This window comes from Nannobrachium achirus (assembly GCF_963921795.1).
Source record: "Nannobrachium achirus genome assembly, chromosome: 2".
NCBI lineage: Eukaryota > Metazoa > Chordata > Actinopteri > Myctophiformes > Myctophidae > Nannobrachium > Nannobrachium achirus.
In genome coordinates, this window is record NC_137811.1 from 65,120,725 (window position 1) to 65,139,196 (window position 18,472).

The 18,472-nt window shown below is 41.5% G+C and overlaps 1 protein-coding gene across 1 annotated transcript in view; it reads left to right on the forward strand.

The window, feature by feature from the left end:
* Positions 1-8,802, forward strand: part of chn2 (chimerin 2) — a gene marked incomplete at its 3' end in the record, with an annotated part of 100,971 nt that extends 92,169 nt beyond the window's left edge. Inside the window, exons 9-13 of the mRNA XM_080745911.1 lie at positions 5,238-5,411; positions 6,402-6,479; positions 7,089-7,226; positions 7,980-8,085; positions 8,631-8,802. Of these exons, the coding sequence (XP_080602037.1) occupies positions 5,238-5,411; positions 6,402-6,479; positions 7,089-7,226; positions 7,980-8,085; positions 8,631-8,802 (668 nt within the window). The remainder of the gene's footprint in view (positions 1-5,237; positions 5,412-6,401; positions 6,480-7,088; positions 7,227-7,979; positions 8,086-8,630) is intronic.
* Between the last annotated feature and the right edge of the window lie 9,670 nt (positions 8,803-18,472).

Consider the following 18,472-nt stretch of genomic DNA (forward strand, 5'->3'; position numbering starts at 1 on the left):
GTTTAACTGCATGCTTTGTCCTGGTAATCTCTTTCCAACTCGGGCCTATTTGCTTGCAACACCATAGCACGACTCCAGACTAGCTGTGCTATGCTAGGAATTCACAATATTGTTTGTCACGCATAATGCACTCCATTCAGACCATTTATCATTTGTCTGTGACACCTGGGACAAACGTAGAGCATCTCCCTGTCACTAATTACAACCAATAAAATACTGCCAGCCCAGAACACAGGGTTATTTAACACTAAGTGCTATTTCTTCGTCTGCATGCCTTCCCCCTTATCCCTAAACGTCTTTGCCTTTTTTTTTGCTATTTTGAAAAACATTTTAAAATAGTTGAACTAGCTGATCTACATCGACAGGTTGTGAGCTTGTAGATCGGCTAATTGAAGTATTTTAAATGTTTTTCATATAGTAAAAAAGAAAGGCAAATAAGTTAAGGGATGAGGAGTAAGGCCAGGATGAAAATAGGGCCCTAAGAGTCAAACTAACACTATGGACATGTCTGTGATATGTTTCTGTTTTAACAAAAAGTTAAACCCTGCAAGCCAAACGACGTCATGATGACGTTATGATAATGTCCTCTGGTGACTCCGCTGACGTTCAGAACTAGGCCAGATCACAGCCCATATGGGGATGATCTTGACGTCATTAACAGGACGTCATATCATATGGACTACAGGATTATTGTTATTGTTTGTAATGTTAGTTGAAATAATATGAGCATGTAAGGTTATATTCTGGGACATATCTGATTAGTTATGATCGGACCCTCTCTGGTTAATCCAGGACGTCCGTTTTCGTGGGCAGGATTTATGTTGGTTGAAATCAGGTGATATTCTAGGCCAGATCTGACTAGTCATGGTTTGACTTGATCTGGCCCCAATCGAGACGTCACTGATTGCTCCAGGTCCAGGTCCTGGCCGTGCTTCTGCTTGCTGGGAAGCTCTGTTTTATGGTAGTAATCATTGCCTTAAAGTGTTTGATCAGTCAGTTCTTTGGCACAAAAATTGATTTTCATGTGGGTTGCCAGTCTCATCCAATCAGGAGAGAGTTCCCATCAATCAGCTTATTGGTGTTCCAGTTTCCAGTTTTGTCTGCTCTTGTATTTATTTCACCACGTATTTCACTAGCTTGTTATCCTGTTTCCTGTTTGAGTTCTCTCTTCTAATTGGGTGAAATTAGTATCACGGCCTGAAAATATATTTTCTGTTTATTAAAGCGCTGGAGAGACGGGGAGAGCCACTATTGAATAGTGTAGAGCTTGTAGATCGGCTATTTTCGAGAGGTTTGGTGTGTAGAAGGGAAAAAGAGCAGACTAAGTACAGAGTGAAAGTTCAAGCTTATAAAGTATTGACGGTGGATAAATATCTGAAAACACAAATTGACATGAATCCAAAATACACTGACGATTGTGCCGTCAAACTGTGGAATAGTTGAAAACTATATGGAATCTGGGGGTCCCTGCTTCATCTCTCTCTCAGCTAAGGGGTCCTTGGCCTGAAATTATTGAAGCCTCCTGGTGATTGCTGTGGGAATACCTTTAACTTGATTCTTACACTCCAAGAATGACTTTAACACTCCGGATGTTGCTGTGCACTTAAACCAAACGACACCGCTGTGGGAAAACCCAGTGAAACAAAGACGTGCTGCATGACCAGACTTGAGGGTACCGTGGTTGCTTTTAACGCTGCTTAGCTCATTGCTGTGAAATTGAAATGAAAGAAAAACAAACCCTGCATGTCTTTAGTTTCACGTTTCACTTTCTAACTGGGCGCTCTGCAGAGGTACGCCAAACTGTGTCAACAGCCCCGCATATACTTAACGGCCCCAGTATGTGATTTATTCCAATCCATACACAACACTTGGTTTGTTTCTAATCTCGCTCTAGTTTGACACTTGTGGGCATGGCTGTCACTATAATCATACGTTGTCAAAATGTAATCTGCAGTAGTTTGTTACGTTGATTCACAGATTATATTTTAAATTGCATAACTTGGCTTCTGGTTCTGCATTACTTAATCATAACTTGACCTTCTAAATTCAGTGTAATGGATATTCAATTGAGGAGGGTGCCCTGCAAACAAGCACCCTTTTTTACAGTATGTACTACAGCCGTGAAAATGGAGCATAGCTAGGAAATTATGTGGATCTCGGGATCACCATAGAAACGGTGTGGCTATAATGTGGATCCCAGACTTCATGTGACCAGCTTGTAACATCTATGACGTATCTCTAGACGTCTAGTAGGACGTGTGACTCCAAATGTGGGCAAGGTTTCAGCCTGATCCACATTGACTTGAATTACAGTTAAATATTGCTAAAAGTATAAAACGTGGGAAAAGAATGTAGGTACTTGTGTGGCCTACTGGCAGAGCATGCCTGAAAGGTTTGGTGCTGATCAGTCCAGCGGTTCGCTAGATTATCTCCGGACACACAGACTGTAGTAGATCTAATCTAATATTATCACGATTGATTATGTGTGACGTTATTAGTTTGTATGATACATCATGAATGATATGGAATAGCTTACAGTCTAGATGTCTCACTAGGACTAAGTAGCTATTGTATTGGTAAAGCTTATCTTGTTCAGCTTGTACCTTCAGTACAGCATAACTGTGATCCCTGAATAGTGCCTCTTGGCAGCAGGGACGTGCTGGGCCCCTGATTCAGCCCGGGAAAAAGAGTTAGAGAGGTCCTCATTGCACGCTTTAGAGAGAGATCTCTCTCTATAGCGCTGCTGCTACTCAAAGATTTGCCATTTCAGATCATGACAAGTGACAAGCCAGTGGGCCAATTACATGAGTTATATTTTTCGTCGTTGTCGGGTAGAAACCTTGTATGTCCAAAACCGTTTGTTTTGTATTTATCATTTTAAAAATGATTTAAACTAGTGAAAACAGCCGATCTACAAGCACACACCGCCTCGCACCGCGAGGCGTTTTGTGCTTGTAGATCTGCTGTTTTCACTACTTTTGTGTGACAGCCTTGTATGATGAAGTAGGGCTTTGCTTTGCGAAAAAATGTATACATTTGAAACTTGGAGATACAAGGTTTCTGCCCGACAGTGACGATTTACTTTGTTGGCCGCCCAGCCCCCAAAATGGAATGAAGGCCGACATTTTATTTTTATTTTTTTCCTAATGGCCGGCCTGGACCGGACGGGAATGAACCAGCTGTTCGGGAGTTGTCCCGCTTTTCCCAATGACCAGCACGTCCCTGCTTGGCAGAACTACTTTACCACTGACCAGAGTGTAAACTGTACTTCTGTTCATGATATCATGTTACATAAACTTGACCTCCTCCACCACCACCACCACCACCACCACCTAATACATTGTCTTGTCTCCTCATTTTCTCATTGATTATTGATTGATCTGAATTCATCCACACAGGCCCTGCTATAGATGCCGAGGAGCCTCTAGAAATATACTAGATATATGAACGCATTGACGTTGTATTTATATGTGCGCTGCTGACCTATGGAAGTTAACGGTGTGTCTAAGGATGGTAGCAGCATCGGATGGATTGCTTGTCGTGCTACAGGTCAGCGTAGGGTCTCTTCGGGAGGTCACAAGACCCCCCTTTTCATTACGTGCAGATACAACCCTGACATTGATGTGTTTATTGGTTGGCTTCCTCCCCAGACAGAGTGTGTGTTGTTCAGGCGTTAGCCATGCTGATAAGCCTCGGGCAAACACTGGTGTCATCAGACACCCCATGTGCTATGGGAAAATAGGAGAGTGCTCTTTGTACTCTCTCTCTCTCTCTCTCTCTATCTCTCACTCTCTCTCTCAATTTCTCTCTTTTCCGCTTTCCTTATCCGTAGTCTCTATTCCTCCTTATCTACATTCTCCACAAACACTCACACGCACACACTTACACGCACACACAGTCTCCCTCTTTCTCTCTGGCAGCAAGCAGGGTGCTCAGAATAAGCCTCCCAGTCAGCAGTGGAACGTTAATGTGAAGCGCTGGCAGTGAGAAAGAAGCCCGTGTGACGAGGGATATATAATTATAAGTCAGTCACATCCATGGAGTTCATTCAGCTCTGACTGTCCAATTTATTTCACAAGTTCAATCGACATTACAGTTTGTTTGTTTTTTGCCGCGTGGCTGTTCTGTTTCAATCGAGACGCCCTCCATTCCGCAAAGGGTGGTCACCTCCAGACGGACAGACAGACAGACAGACAGACACACAGACACACAGACACACACACACACACACACACACACACACACACACACACATGCACAGTTTGCACACACACACACGCACACGCACACACATTCCTGAGGCGTGTCCCTCTTCTCTCTGTCGATGGTGCCACAAGCAGGCGTTTTCTCTCATTCTCTCATTCTCTCTGGCTGCCCAACGCCCTCTCCATGACTACGGCTACAATACTGACACTCAGACAACCCCACGCCCCCCGCTGTTGTCCTCTGTTGGCACAGTGCAGGGAACGTGCCAGCTTACACACTGACTGAACTGAACCACTTGCTCTGTTGTCTGACGGTGCAGTTTATGGTTACACCCCGCCATTCCGAAACACCGCTATTCCGAACGTTGACTTCTAACCCTAACCCTACCCCTAACCCTAACCCTAACCCTAACCCTTACCCTAACCCTAACCCTAACCCTAACTAACCCTAACCCTACCCCTAACCCTACCCCTAACCCTAACCCTAACCCTAAACCTAACCCTAACCCTGCTTCGGAATAGCGGTGTTTCGGAATCGGACCCTGCCTGCCAAGCCCTTTCACACGGCTTGTCAGAGGAGCGTTTCACCTCTTTGTTATGGCGTGACTCGATCCTCGAGCAAGCCATCTAGGCGGACATTTCTTACGCCCACTGCCGACAGTATAGGCCACATAAGTACCTAGTTTCCTTTTCCCCCCACATAATGTTTATTACTTTTTGAAAAAAAGAAAACTTGAAAGTGGTCCTTTAGCCACTTAAACCCTAGCATCTGTTTTTGTAAGCTTTAGCTGAAAATAACCAATCGAGAAGCTGGCAATGCGACGCAACACTTTCCCCCTCAATAACAGAAAACAGAAATACTATTATTGAGCCCTGAGGGACTGGTTACCCATTATGGGGTTTAAAGTGGTTAAGCGTGTTGTATTGAGTTGTACAGAAGCTTATCACTCTCTGTGCACACTTCATAATTCTCCTTCTACCCCACCCCCCACCCCTTTCTCTCTCTCTCTCACATGCTCTCATATACCCCAGACTGTGGGCTGAACGTACACAAGCAGTGCTCCAAGCTGGTCCCCAGCGACTGCCAGCCAGACCTGCGCAGGATAAAGAAGGTGTTCAGCTGTGACCTCACCACGCTGGTCAAGGCCCACAACACCACGCGCCCCATGGTGGTGGACATGTGCATCCGAGAGATCGAGCTGAGAGGTGAAGGAACGACGTCTCCGTAATAGTAGCACTCTGTGCCGTGCTACAGTATGAGCTTGTATATCTGCTAATTTTTAATAGCTTCAAGCATAAAATAATGGTTAAAGTGGTTCAAATCTAGAGTGACACGGATATGCGCTCCATGTCTAAATGGGTTCATTTCCCCCAGTTGTTGCCACAGACCCCATTTAATGTCATGTATACACTGTACAATCTTCAGTGTTAACTCTTAGGGTGTACTAATGGAACCAAATGAACCAATAGGGTCTATTTGGTTACAAGTTGGGAGTTAGAAAGGAACTTCCACATTCCAGTGGGTGAGACTACCGGGAACATTGATAAAGGACATGCCAGGGTAGTGTCATCATGTCAAATGGGTGACACAATGGGTGTTTTTCCCTAACATGTTGTCACCTGACAACAAGTTAGGTACCAACATCACTCAGGTATGACCAGAGTGATGTTGGTATTTCACCGATATAAGAGTCTAAAAGTGGTTTAAAATCGACACACATTGCCATCTTTAGAGCCCTGCGCTCTCATTATGGGGGGACTACAACTTAAAACATAATATGTAAAATGTACAATTATTCTCATTATAATGCACATTGATTTCTACGTGTGATGTATACGTCTATTTGAGACTGTCTACCCACCTCTGGGCTATTCCCTTTTGAAAGTTCAATAAAAAGATTTGAAAAGAAAATGTACAATTATTATTAGAGGCAGAATTGGGAAGGACAGAGGCTTATGTTGTATATTCACACACTAGAGGGTCAGCAAGGTCAGTAGGGGTCATCCTCCAAGAATCATGAATGTACTCAGCAAGTTTCATGACAAATGGCCTGTATTTCTAAAGCACCTTGATATCTTTTTCCCCCTTTTTTTAGAGGTTTAATTTAGAAGTTCTGGATTTCCACCATACTCATCATGTGTAATCCTTGACTGCTAACTCCCAAGTTGACAGCTTTGCCAATTCTTCATTTGCAGGTCTGAGATCAGAAGGACTCTACCGCGTGTCTGGATTCTCGGAGCACGTAGAGGACGTGAGGCTGGCTTTCGATCGAGGTGTGTGAGACTCTTACTTTTTCTGTCTTTTGCTACAGTATCTATGTCTTGTATCTACAGCAGGGGTCCCCAAACTTTTTTGTCTCGGGGCACCCCATGAATATTTTTTTAATCCGAGGCACCCCTACATTATAATTTTCACTCCCAGCACCTTACATTTATAGCATATCGTCGTTGCCGGGTGGAAACCTTGTATGTCCAAAACCGTTCGTTTTGTATTTATCATCTATAAAATGTACTAAACTAGTGAAAACAGCAGATCTACAAGCAATACAATGTAGATCGGCTGTTTTCACTAGTTTTGTGCGACAGAGGTTTCTGCCTGACAGTGACAATATTTTAGTGATTATGTTGCGAGGAAAACGTTAAGATAATAGCCATTTTGGTTAGAACTGACTGAAAATAAAACTTTGTACTTCAAGTTTAAAATGATATTAAATATTTCTTCAAGTGTCCAAATATTATCAAATGATTTCGCGGCAACCCTGGACTGCCGCCCCGTCACCCACTTTGAAAACCCCTGATCTACAGTATGTCTTTTGTAGAGTCCTTTTGTAAATCAATACACGTTTGCACATAAATCTCACAGGTTCTGTTTGTTACCAACAGATGGTGAAAAGGCTGATATCAGTGCTGATGTCTATGCAGACATCAACATCATTGCCGGTGCTTTGAAGCTCTACCTGAGAGACCTGCCAATTCCAGTCATTACATTTGAGTTGTACTCCACATTCATTCAAGCTGCAAGTAAGAGCTCATCAGCTGTGCAACATTATAGTGCCTAGTGGTGGTGTAATATGGTGTCTCTGGATCCACATGGCTCTCTAGTGGCCTGACGAAGTGGCACTGAATTCTAGCAGAGCTTTCTCGCCTGTGCTCCCCCCTCAACTTTATGCTTTCGGATTAGATGATTTTTTTTCCCCGGTTACATTTTATACATTTTTAATGAGACAAAACTTATATAAGAAAACGAAAAGAAAAATGTTCTATCTATGGAGATTGTACTTTGTACAAAGAAACAAAATGATATTATGATATTATATGACAGGGGTCTTCAACAGGGGGTCCGGGACCCCTCAGAGTTACTACAGGGGGTCCTCCAAATCTTTGTGCGATAGGATCATTCTTTTAAATGAACACCTTGAACCCTCTCATCCCTATTCTGAGAAGAACTTTAGACAAAAATAGGTTTGGTGTAGAGCTAAAAAAAAGAGCAGACGAAGTACAGAGTTAAAGGTCAAATTTACTAAGCATCAACGATTTAAGTGGTTAAATGTCTGAAAAACACATTAACACAAATCCAACATATATACTGATGACTAGTTCTGTCAAACAAGTCTATGAATCTATATGAAATCGATGAAACTCAATTTTATACAACATGTAGAGGGGGTCCCTGCTTTATCTCCCCCTCAGCTAAGGGGTCCTTGACCTGAAAATGTTGAAGACCCCTGTTATATGAGATGAGATGAGGTAACCTGTACTGTGTCTTTCTTGTAGAAATTCCAAATGCTGACTCCAGACTGGAGGCCATCCATGACAGTTTACTGCAGCTGCCTCCAGCCCACTATGAGACCTTACGTTACCTCATGGCACATCTCAAGAGGTCAGTTATACTCAGTCAAAACTCAAATGTTCATAGACTTGCATAATGCTTAAAGACGAGGTGCCAAGATGTTTTCCCCCCTAAAACATGATCATCAGGTATTATGATTATACTTGGAGGAAGGTTTTTCTTCTCGAAAAAGTGTACAGAAAGTGTTAAAATTATGTTTCTATGTGGCCACACCCACCTGTTCATTAAGTATACCTGGTTTTCAGGTGGGTGGTGACCCAGCTGAAGTTAGCCACACCCACAGCTGTTGCTGTATGGTAAAAAGGGGAGGGGATGATTTCATGACGTCATTAAAGCGGTGTATTTCAATCAGGCCTTTTGACTCAGAGGAAGAAACCAAAAATACACAGGGAATTCCATATTTGCATATTATAACCACACCTGGGGGTCTGTTAGAGTAATGTTAACGCCATAGACACATACAAAACAGGAAAAAGTACAAAACTATGGCACCACCTCTTTAATTATTCCCGTCCTTGTATGCTATGTTACTTAATATAATAATAATAATATATATATATATTTTTCCCCCTCAGGGTGACAATGTTTGAAAAAGACAATTTAATGAATTCGGAGAACCTGGGCATTGTGTTTGGACCAACGTTAATGCAGCCGCCGGAGCAGAACGCCTTGCTGACCCTGAACGACATGCGGCAACAGAAACTGGTGGTTCAGCTCCTGATAGAGCATGAAGATGTCCTGTTCTGAGGACACCAAGATGTCTTCTTCTGAGGACACCAAGATGTCTTCTTCTGAGGACACCAAGATGTCTTCTTCTGAGGACACCAAGATGTCTTCTTCTGAGGACAGACCACACAAGGAAAGACCAAGGAAGGACAGTTATTTATTCTGTGCGAGAGGAAATTGAAGCCACCCCCCCCCCCCCCCTGAGTCTGATGAGTGTTGTGTCTGTCGAGATTGAAATTTAAACTTGAATGCCTGTTTCTCGCATGACCTGTTTATAGTTGGAGTTGGCTAAATGTTGACGTTTAGTTCCTGTTACTGTCCACTTCAGAGTTTTTGTACTCTTTACAGCCAAGACCATAATTTTGTCTTGTTTTGTTTTGTTTTATGCTTGTCACGGCTCTAGTATTTATAACTGCGGTACTTGCCCAGTGCGGTTCATTTAAAACTTGGAATTAGAATTTGCCACTACCCAGTGTATGTGACAGACGTGACAATAGCGGTGTGACGTCTGGCTTCTGGGCAGAACATCGTCACTGTCAGGCGGAAAACTTTTATCTCCATATTTTGTCTTTTTTCATAAAGGAATGCCCTTTTTTATACTTCATCGTATGACAATGTCACGCAAAAGTAACTCATCGCGACACATTGTGAGCTTACTGTATATTGGCTATTTTTGCCAATTTACATTTTTTATTTTTTTATTTAGAGTAGCCAATTATTTTTTACCACCATTTTCTCCCCAATTTTAGTCATTATGCCAACTATTTCCCCGCCCAACACTCCTTGCTGACAGGTGCAGTGCATGGGAGTGCCGCCCCAGTCCATAGGACCACGGCATGTGCAGTGACTAATATCACTGGTTCGATTCCCGGCTGGCCGGACAAAAAAAGGATTAATAAAAATGCCCCCAAAGCCTGTACCGCTGGCCTAGAGGTACAGGGACATAGGCTGCAATGCATTTTGAGAGTGTGTTGCGGGTTCGAATCCCGATCCCGACGACCTTTGTTGCGTGTCACTCCCAATCTCCCCATTTCCTGTCAATATACTGTATCAATAAAGAAAAAAATTAAGGAAATGCCCCACAAAATAACTTAAAATAAATGAATGGATTTGAACATACAGGTACAGTACAAGGTTTCTGCCTGACAGCATTGATATGCATAACATGCTGGTGGTCGGTACAACAGGCGAGGGCCTGGTGCTACTACAGTAGGCAGGGGCGTCACAAGGGGGGGAAAGGTGGGACTGAGGTACTAGGGCCCAAGGTGGAGGGGGCCTTAACTATTTTATACTTTAGCTATTGAAAAATAGCAGATATACAAGCTCACAGCGCGGCACCGAGTGCCGCGCTGCGAGCTTGTAGATCTGCTATTTTTGAAAATTCGTGAAATTGTGTGCAAATCTTTGAATATTATGTATTTTTAAGTGAACATTTTTTACTCAAATTTTGCTTCTGGGGGATCCCACTCAATAGTTTGAGATGGGGATCCGTGGCCAAATACATAATATTTTGGGGGTCCTTCACATGAAAGAGTTTGAGCACCACTGACATAGAAACATAGTTTTTTCAAAAAGATTTTCACGATTTTTCAAAAATTGCAGATCTACAAGCTCGCAGCGCGGCACTCGGTGAGAGCGCTGTGAGCTTGTATATCTGCTATTTTTCAATAGTCAAAGCACAAAATGTGAGTGAATCCTTGTACCCAGGGCCCAGAATTTGGTGCGACACCCCTGACAGTAGGTACAGTAGAGACCAGGCCCCACAGCAACCAGCATGTTCCCACACTGATAGTCAAATCAACTGAAACATGTGTGCATAACATGTGTGAGAATGCATCTTGTGGGAATAATTCCGGTTCAGTTTATTCTAGATCAAATTGGATCATGTCATGAACAATGTTTTTAACCATGTTTACTATAACAACGAGAGCTGAGACAATTGATAGCTCATTAAGCACTTTCTATTCAAAGAGTGTATAAGGGTTTGTTTTGTAAAGATGTTTTATTCTTGCCTTTTTGTCAGCCTCACGATCTTTTTTGTTGCCACGATGTCGAGAGTGCGTGAGAGACTCATATTTGAAGTCGAACAGCCCACATAATCAGATAAATTGGCCAGGCAACAGTTTGAATTCATTTGGATTGAAACTAAAATAATATTGTAGCTGCTGTATTGTTGCAGCACATTTAAAATAAGGACTGTATTCTAGACTTTTACAGTAATGGTTGCCTATTTTGCCAAAAGAGAAATGAATGATCTATTTACATGTTGCACTGTGGAATATTTTAACATTTTAAAATAGAACCTGGACCCAGTTAATATGTTTAATTTTTTACTCACCATTGCTCATACTGGTACCGCTGTTTTTGACCCCTCCGTTGATGTAAGTGAGACCCCAAACAAAGTTCCTTTCACTTTTGTTTTTCTGTAATTAAGTGAACCCTTTCTACAAATCCATTTTATTGAAATGTATTTTTGTGATGGTTGCAATGAAGATTGTAATTTATCAAATGAGAATTTATTAAAGGATGTAAATCTTACGTGCAAAAAGTAAAGCCCTTGCGAATTGCTTTTCTGCATGATGGTTTTAACCACTTAAACCCTGTATACTGTACTTTATATGCAACAGATAGCGAACATTGAAAACATTTTTGGAATATTATTGACATTTTTGGTTTTGGGGGACTTTGTCTGTAAATCATTTATTTTTTACCTCAAACGGCAGCTGGAAGTGGTTAATTAAGATGACAACATCCCATTTGTGTTTAGACTAACCTCTTCAAAACGGCTCACCACCTTTGTTGTTCATCATCCCTGTGGGTGTCTGTCTGCCCTAGAGCACAGAGTGAGAATCACGGTTATGTGGTAACCGACCGTCTAATGCCCGTAATTTGCCTGGCATTTTTACAAGGAATTCCTCGAACTTTCCCACCCTTTCAGTTCTATACCTGTTGCCTAGGTGCAGCACGGAGGGGGGGCGGGACCTTGCTTGCATGCCAGGTGAGGCTACAGTATATAAACAGATGAAGTACAGGAGAGACCACACACACACACACACACACACACACACACACACACACACACACACACACATACACACATGCTGAAGTTGTCCCTCCACTGTCTGAAACATGGATAAGTTGGATAACGTATAGCTGCCTCAGTGACACCCGGCCTCAACTGATATCTGCTCATCGGTTGTCACTGCATCAACGTGACCATGTAAGTCTACATCAAATAGAGCCTAGTATTATATAACACAAGGGTGCGTTGGGTTTGGCTGTAAAATCAGATATGAGATATGTACTGTACTGTATACTGTAGCAACAAGTATGCCTTATTTTTGTCAATATTGTAGTTGGCAGTAATTTGCTTGCTTTTTTGTTTAGTCAGCTACATACTGTATAGGTACCTTGGTAGATTATTCTGTTGCTGGATTTATAATCGCATTTAGAAGTAAGATTACTTATGATGAAATCAATACTCTCCATGGGAAAGCTTTCTCAGAGATGTTAAAGTAAAAAAAAAAAAAATATCCTCTTGCTTGTGTCATAACAGCTTAATTGTGAGTAGTTTGGTAGCCTACGATATGTAATAGTCATAAATCAGTTAAAGCAGAATTAATTACTTTAGAATGTACCAAAAAAAGAACAACAATTTTACAGTATATTCAAAAGTAATTAAATTAGGTCTATAGCAGTGTCTGGCTTTAGTTTTCTCTCAGTTATTGGTCCTTGACCGTCCTGCTATGATGGAGTGGGGGTGGGTGGAGAGCAAGGATGAGGAGGAGGGGAACAATACTCCATTTTTACAGCACCTTGCAAATATTTGAGTCCTTGTCGACTACTGTATTACTTATGTAGACACAAATACATTATTAAATGTGTATAAATGCTCTCCACTAGGGCATTCACGAATAGTGATTTTTGGTATACGAATTTTTCGACCTCAAAGTATTCAAATAGTCGAATATTCGACAGGACCGGCCAAACTGTCAAGTAAGCAAGAGGCGAACATTGTGAAAATAGCCGATCTACATGCGTTGCGAGGCGTTGTGAGCATGTAGATCTGCTATTCTCACAATATTTATCTGCGGAACCGAGTCACATTAAATGTAATACCTACAATTCCAAGTGCTTGTCAGGGTGGGAGTCCCCAGTTCAAATATGTTTATTTTGGGGGTCACGGAGACTCACAGCCTAAAAGAAGCCCTGGTATAGAGCATTAACAAAGTCATCCACCAGGGGCATTGACAACTCATTCTTATGACTTCCTATCTAGCCAAGCTTTATAAAGCATGAAGAAATATATAAATATTTTTAGAGAAAAGAAATAATAATAATAATAAAAAAAAAAAGCGAATATTCGACTTTGGTGAACAATGTCGAATAGTGAATTTGATATTCGAATATTCGAATATTTGGTGAATGCCCTACTCTCCACTAACATTATGGCTGCCTGTCTTGCAGTGGGTTCAAAGTTATTGGCTTAAAATTCTACAAGCATTGAGATGGCATCAGCGGCAACATTACCCTGGTGGAGAGCCTTCACAGCCAGGCGTAGGAACGTCCCAGTGTCCACAGACCCAGAGCAGAGTGGAGATAACGCAGGCCTCCCTGCGTCCACGGACATCCCCTCATCTGTGGAAAACATTTATATGGAGGAAACCTGTCTACAGGGAGACTTGGAGCCAGGATTCAGTCAGCAGACATGCAGGCGAAATCTGAGAATCTCTCGATCAGGACGTTTTAAAGAAAAGAGGAGAGTGCGGGTTGCTATGCCGGAGAGCACTAACTTTTCTGAGGGAAATATGGCCCTGCCTGTGAATGGCTAAATAGCTGATCAGTGATCATACTGTACATGTACTGTAGCTAACACTTGAATTCATATTCCTTTATTTAAATACATAGTTCTCTATTGTGTTTACTTAATAATACAAAAACATCCTTATTGCAGGCTAATCAGTAGTTTACAACATGCTTTATGGCATCAGAACAACCAAAACAAACATGAACAAATAGACAATCACACTGGAAGAATATGTGAAATAACTGACATGAAGGATTCAACTGTATCGTGGCATATAGAACTGTATTTCAGAGTATAATCATACTAGGAAAACTGATTATTGTTCAAAGATGAATTATTGAAATGCATAATATGTTGACTAGTATTGTAGGTGATGAACTGTCTTGTTGAAAGTATTTATGGTACTATTGGGGTACTGAAACAGCTCTCTCCTAAGTCAACAAGTCAGTTGTTCTTATGGTTTTACAACATTTAATGGATATATTGCATTAAATCATACGATGAAAACAATAGTGTAAGGCAAACAAGCAAGATCTTGCACACTGCTCTTGCATACACGTATTGAAGTAGCTTACTAAGTACTTCAATAAGTACTGTACTTGCACAATATACTGCCTTATTTTATTTACTTTTTTGGGTACTCACCTTATGTAGTATTTGATATTGTTTTATTTGCATTGTCCTTTTCTTATGATTACCTTTTGAAGCGCTAATTTGTGGAAGATTGTATGGAAAACAAACACACCCACTCTTTTACACCTGTAAACCTGTGATGTGTCAATAGACTTGAACTTGCTTGATCTTGCTTCTTTGGATATTCCACAAGATGTATATTAAGCATGGAGTCGGGACCTTTGTCTGTGAGTGACCCAGACCTATCAGAACATGTACAGTCGCTATACTGAACCTGCGTTGGGGGCCCCAACCCACTTGGCTGAGAAACAATGCAAAAGGTTGTCAGACTGATAAATTCATCACAACTGGGAAGCAATTTCAAATTACTCACTGCAGCTGGGGTGTGGTGGCGGTGATGAATCCCTCCCTGGCAACATGTCCTTTGGCCAAACACTGAACAGAACTATGCATTGTGTGAACTGTTGCATAATTTTATTGAATCTAATTCAGGTTCATCCACTTAGGGTGGATAAACCACTTTGGTGGATAAACGCTGACATAATTTCCACAGGTTCTCATCCTCTTCCTGTGTACAATCACAAATAAAATCTATTGCCATGACCAAAGTTAAGGTCAACAGACGACAGCAAAACCCTGAATGTTACAGTACGTTCACACTTTTTAGTTAGGTTTCCAGAGCTAAACAAACACTGAGGATGTAGCTGTGATACAGGGACGTGCTGGCCATTGGGAAAAGCGGGACGGCCAGTTCATTCCCTGCCGGTCCAGGCCGGCCATTAGGAAAAAATTCAAAATAAAATGTCGGCCTTCGTTCCATTTTGGGGGCTGGGCGGCCAACAAAGTAAATCGTCACTGTCGGGTAGAAACTCGTTTCCAAGTTTCAAATGCATACATTCTTTTGCAAAGCAAAGCCCTGCTTCATCATACAAGGCCGTTGCACAAAAGTAGTGAAAACAGCAGATCTACAAGCACACAACGCCTCGCGGTGCGAGGCGTTGTGTGCTTGTAGATCGGCTGTTTTCACTAGTTTAAATCATTTTTAAAATGATAAATACAAAACAAACGGTTTTGGACATACAAGGTTTCCACCCGATAACGACAAAATATAACTCATGTAATTGGCCCACTGGCTTGTCACTTATCATGATCTGAAATGGCAAATCTTTGAGTAGCAGCAGCGCTATAGAGCGCAATGAGGGCCTCTCCAACTCTTTTTCCCGGGCTGAATCAGGGCCCCAGCATGTCCCTGCTGTGATATACAGTAAAGTATGTATTTACCAGTCAACTAGACAACAAAAATAGAGTCTGCCCACTGGATCATGCAATAAAATGTATTCTCCACTATAATAGTAGGCCTACGTGACATGTTGAGCCTTAGCGGCTCTTCCTCAGTCTGAGAAAGAGTCTCTGAGGCTCGAGACATCACGCGCTATGGTGGAGGAGAATACATTTTAAACCATGATCCAGCTTGTGCAGAGTTGCAGACTCTATTTTTATTAGATGTTGACTCCTGCCCTGGCTGCACCTGGCTCTTTATTGAATCGAATTGAATATTTGATTGGACAGAAATGCCAATGCATGCACGAGTACAGTCAGTCATACACTTAGTCTAAGAGGATCACACAAACCAGTGGACTTGTTTTCATCTATGTATTCAATTCATCAACATAGCATAAAACTGGTTCTCAATTTTAGCCCATTTTCCACTGGCCCAACTCCACACCACTCCACACCACACCACCCACTTGTGCCAGGTTTTCCACTACAAGGACCTGGGTAGAGTGGTGTGAAAGTGGTACTAAACAGGGTACTAAAAAGTATCCACTCTAGAGTAGGTCTGAGCTAGGCCAAACAGGGCCAAACACTTCATAATGACTGATCACTCACTGACTTTTCATTTAGACCACCAGGATATAGTTGTAATACATGATAATAGATTATATTGTGTTATAACCACTATAATAATCTATTATAGTGTATTTTAATTATCATAGTAATACATTAATACTTTATAATGTATTATAATCACAGTTATAATCCATTACAGTGCATTATAATTAGGATAGTTGTAATACAAATTTATATTGTATTATAATCACAGTTAAAAGGGTCAATTTGTTTCTTACCGATAGGGGTACTTTTTTGTAATGGAAAATGTAGATATTTTTATGTGGTGCGGTGTGGTGTGGTGTAGTGTGGTGTGGTGTGGTGTGGTGCTAAAACTGCAGTCGAAAGTGGATTTCAGGGACTCACTAGGTTTCTGCAACTTTGACAGTGTACAAATGGAACCAAATAGACCTGTTATAGGGTCCATTTGGTTCCATTTGTACACTGTCAAAGTTAAGGGGAGACGTTTCAAATTTCAAAGTTTGAGAACCACTGGCATAAAAAAATAACACCACATACAATATCATCACAAATATAAAAGACTATATGTACAAAAGGGGGAAAGTGATAATTACCTACCCCATAATTACCTATCCACCTTCTGAAAGGTGGATTTCCAGGCCTGTTTTGTAGGAAGCGTTTGTTCCCTTGTTTTAAAACTTTTACATAACATTTGGCAAGGAACCTCAAAATGTGATCCACAGGAAATATATAATACAAAAGCAGGTCAAACATTCTGTAAAACACAAGACGTCATTTAAAAACGTACGTGGGTAGCCGTCTCCAACGGGAGACAAATTGGGAGCTGAATGTGCACACTCAAGTATTTAATGTGTTAATGTCATAATAGACGGCCTAGCCACAACACTTCATCCACCTGGAGAAGAGGAACTCCTGTGTGAGAATGTTGTTCACAGATTACACTGGTCCAAATGGACCGTTATGGGTCTCTAACTCTGAGACTGAGAGTGTTAAAGAATGGAACCAAATGAACCCGTAAATGAGAGTGTAAATAGAGTGAGTGTAAATAGAGAGAGTGTTCTGAGAGTGTACAGATGGACCCTTACAGGTCCATTTGGTTCCATTTGTACAACTCAGTCAGAATTATATTAACACTGAGGATCTTTCGGTGTAGACTGGCATCCCAAAGATGAAAAAGGGTATAAAATGATAGGGGTCCGCGGCCCTAAATGCAAAGAAGGGGATCCTTGAAATTAACAGAACTTTACCGGAACCCCAATCTGCACTATACAATCTTCAGCGCATATTTCAATCTGAGGGCGTACAAATGGAACAAAACTGACCCATCAGAGCTATAATATGGACCACTGGTGGTCCCCGGACCCAACGTTGAGAAACATAGGATTACCGGCTGTAATCCTCAAATTACAGCTCAATATTCAATACCTATGGCCACAGGGAACTTGTTAGGTATTTTGTTGTGGTTTATATCATCTTTTTATCAATTCATATTGATGACTAACTGACCACGTGACCCTAAGGCACAGCTTGTGACTGTGCCATGCTTTAATGTGATGTACCATACCCACAAGGTCTCTGTCTGGTAGAAATGAGGCCTTATCTACTGCCATGGAGCCTGTACCTAAAACAATGAGAATTGTTTTGGTTTATAAGTTTCAGCCTGGGTCAGCTCTTCCCCCAGGAACCTACTGTATATGGACTCTTTGTCTTGTCATTTGTGGACAAGAAACATATCCTATGAACTGTTGAAACGTCATCCATTGACTGACCAAATGACCAGACTTAAACTGATGTCAAAACATCATTTGTCAGAGAGCGCACGAGCCATTGAACCATTATTTCTGTACTGTACCTGTCTTGAATTCTCTCTCTCCATAGTAAACATTCCATTCTCACTCTGAATCACTCTCCCGTCTTATTTCTTTGTGATGGATTATTGTATCTCATAGGGGAATAAGAAGGTGTTGTTGTTTACAAATAATATGTTTATCAGAACTGAGACAAGGAAGCGCCATAGAATACAGGGAAGCACCATAGAACAGTGGCTCTCAACCTGTGGGTCGGGGTCCCCAGATGATTTACTTAATGTGCAACACTGTTTTCTCACTCAACAGTAAATAAACCAACATACATTTTAAGTGTATTGGGGGTTTTCTCACTCAACAGTAAATAAACCAACATACATTTTAAGTGTATTGGGGGGTATCTGTACATTTCTAAAGTGACAATTTAAGAACTTTTGTAATACCTCTAAAATGACAAATTAAACATTTGCCAAATTGTCAAATGTTCCGAGGCAGAAACGCCTCGCAACGCGAGGCGTTGTGAGCATGTAGATCTGCTATTTTCACAGTGGTTAAAATCAATGGTTTTAATGGT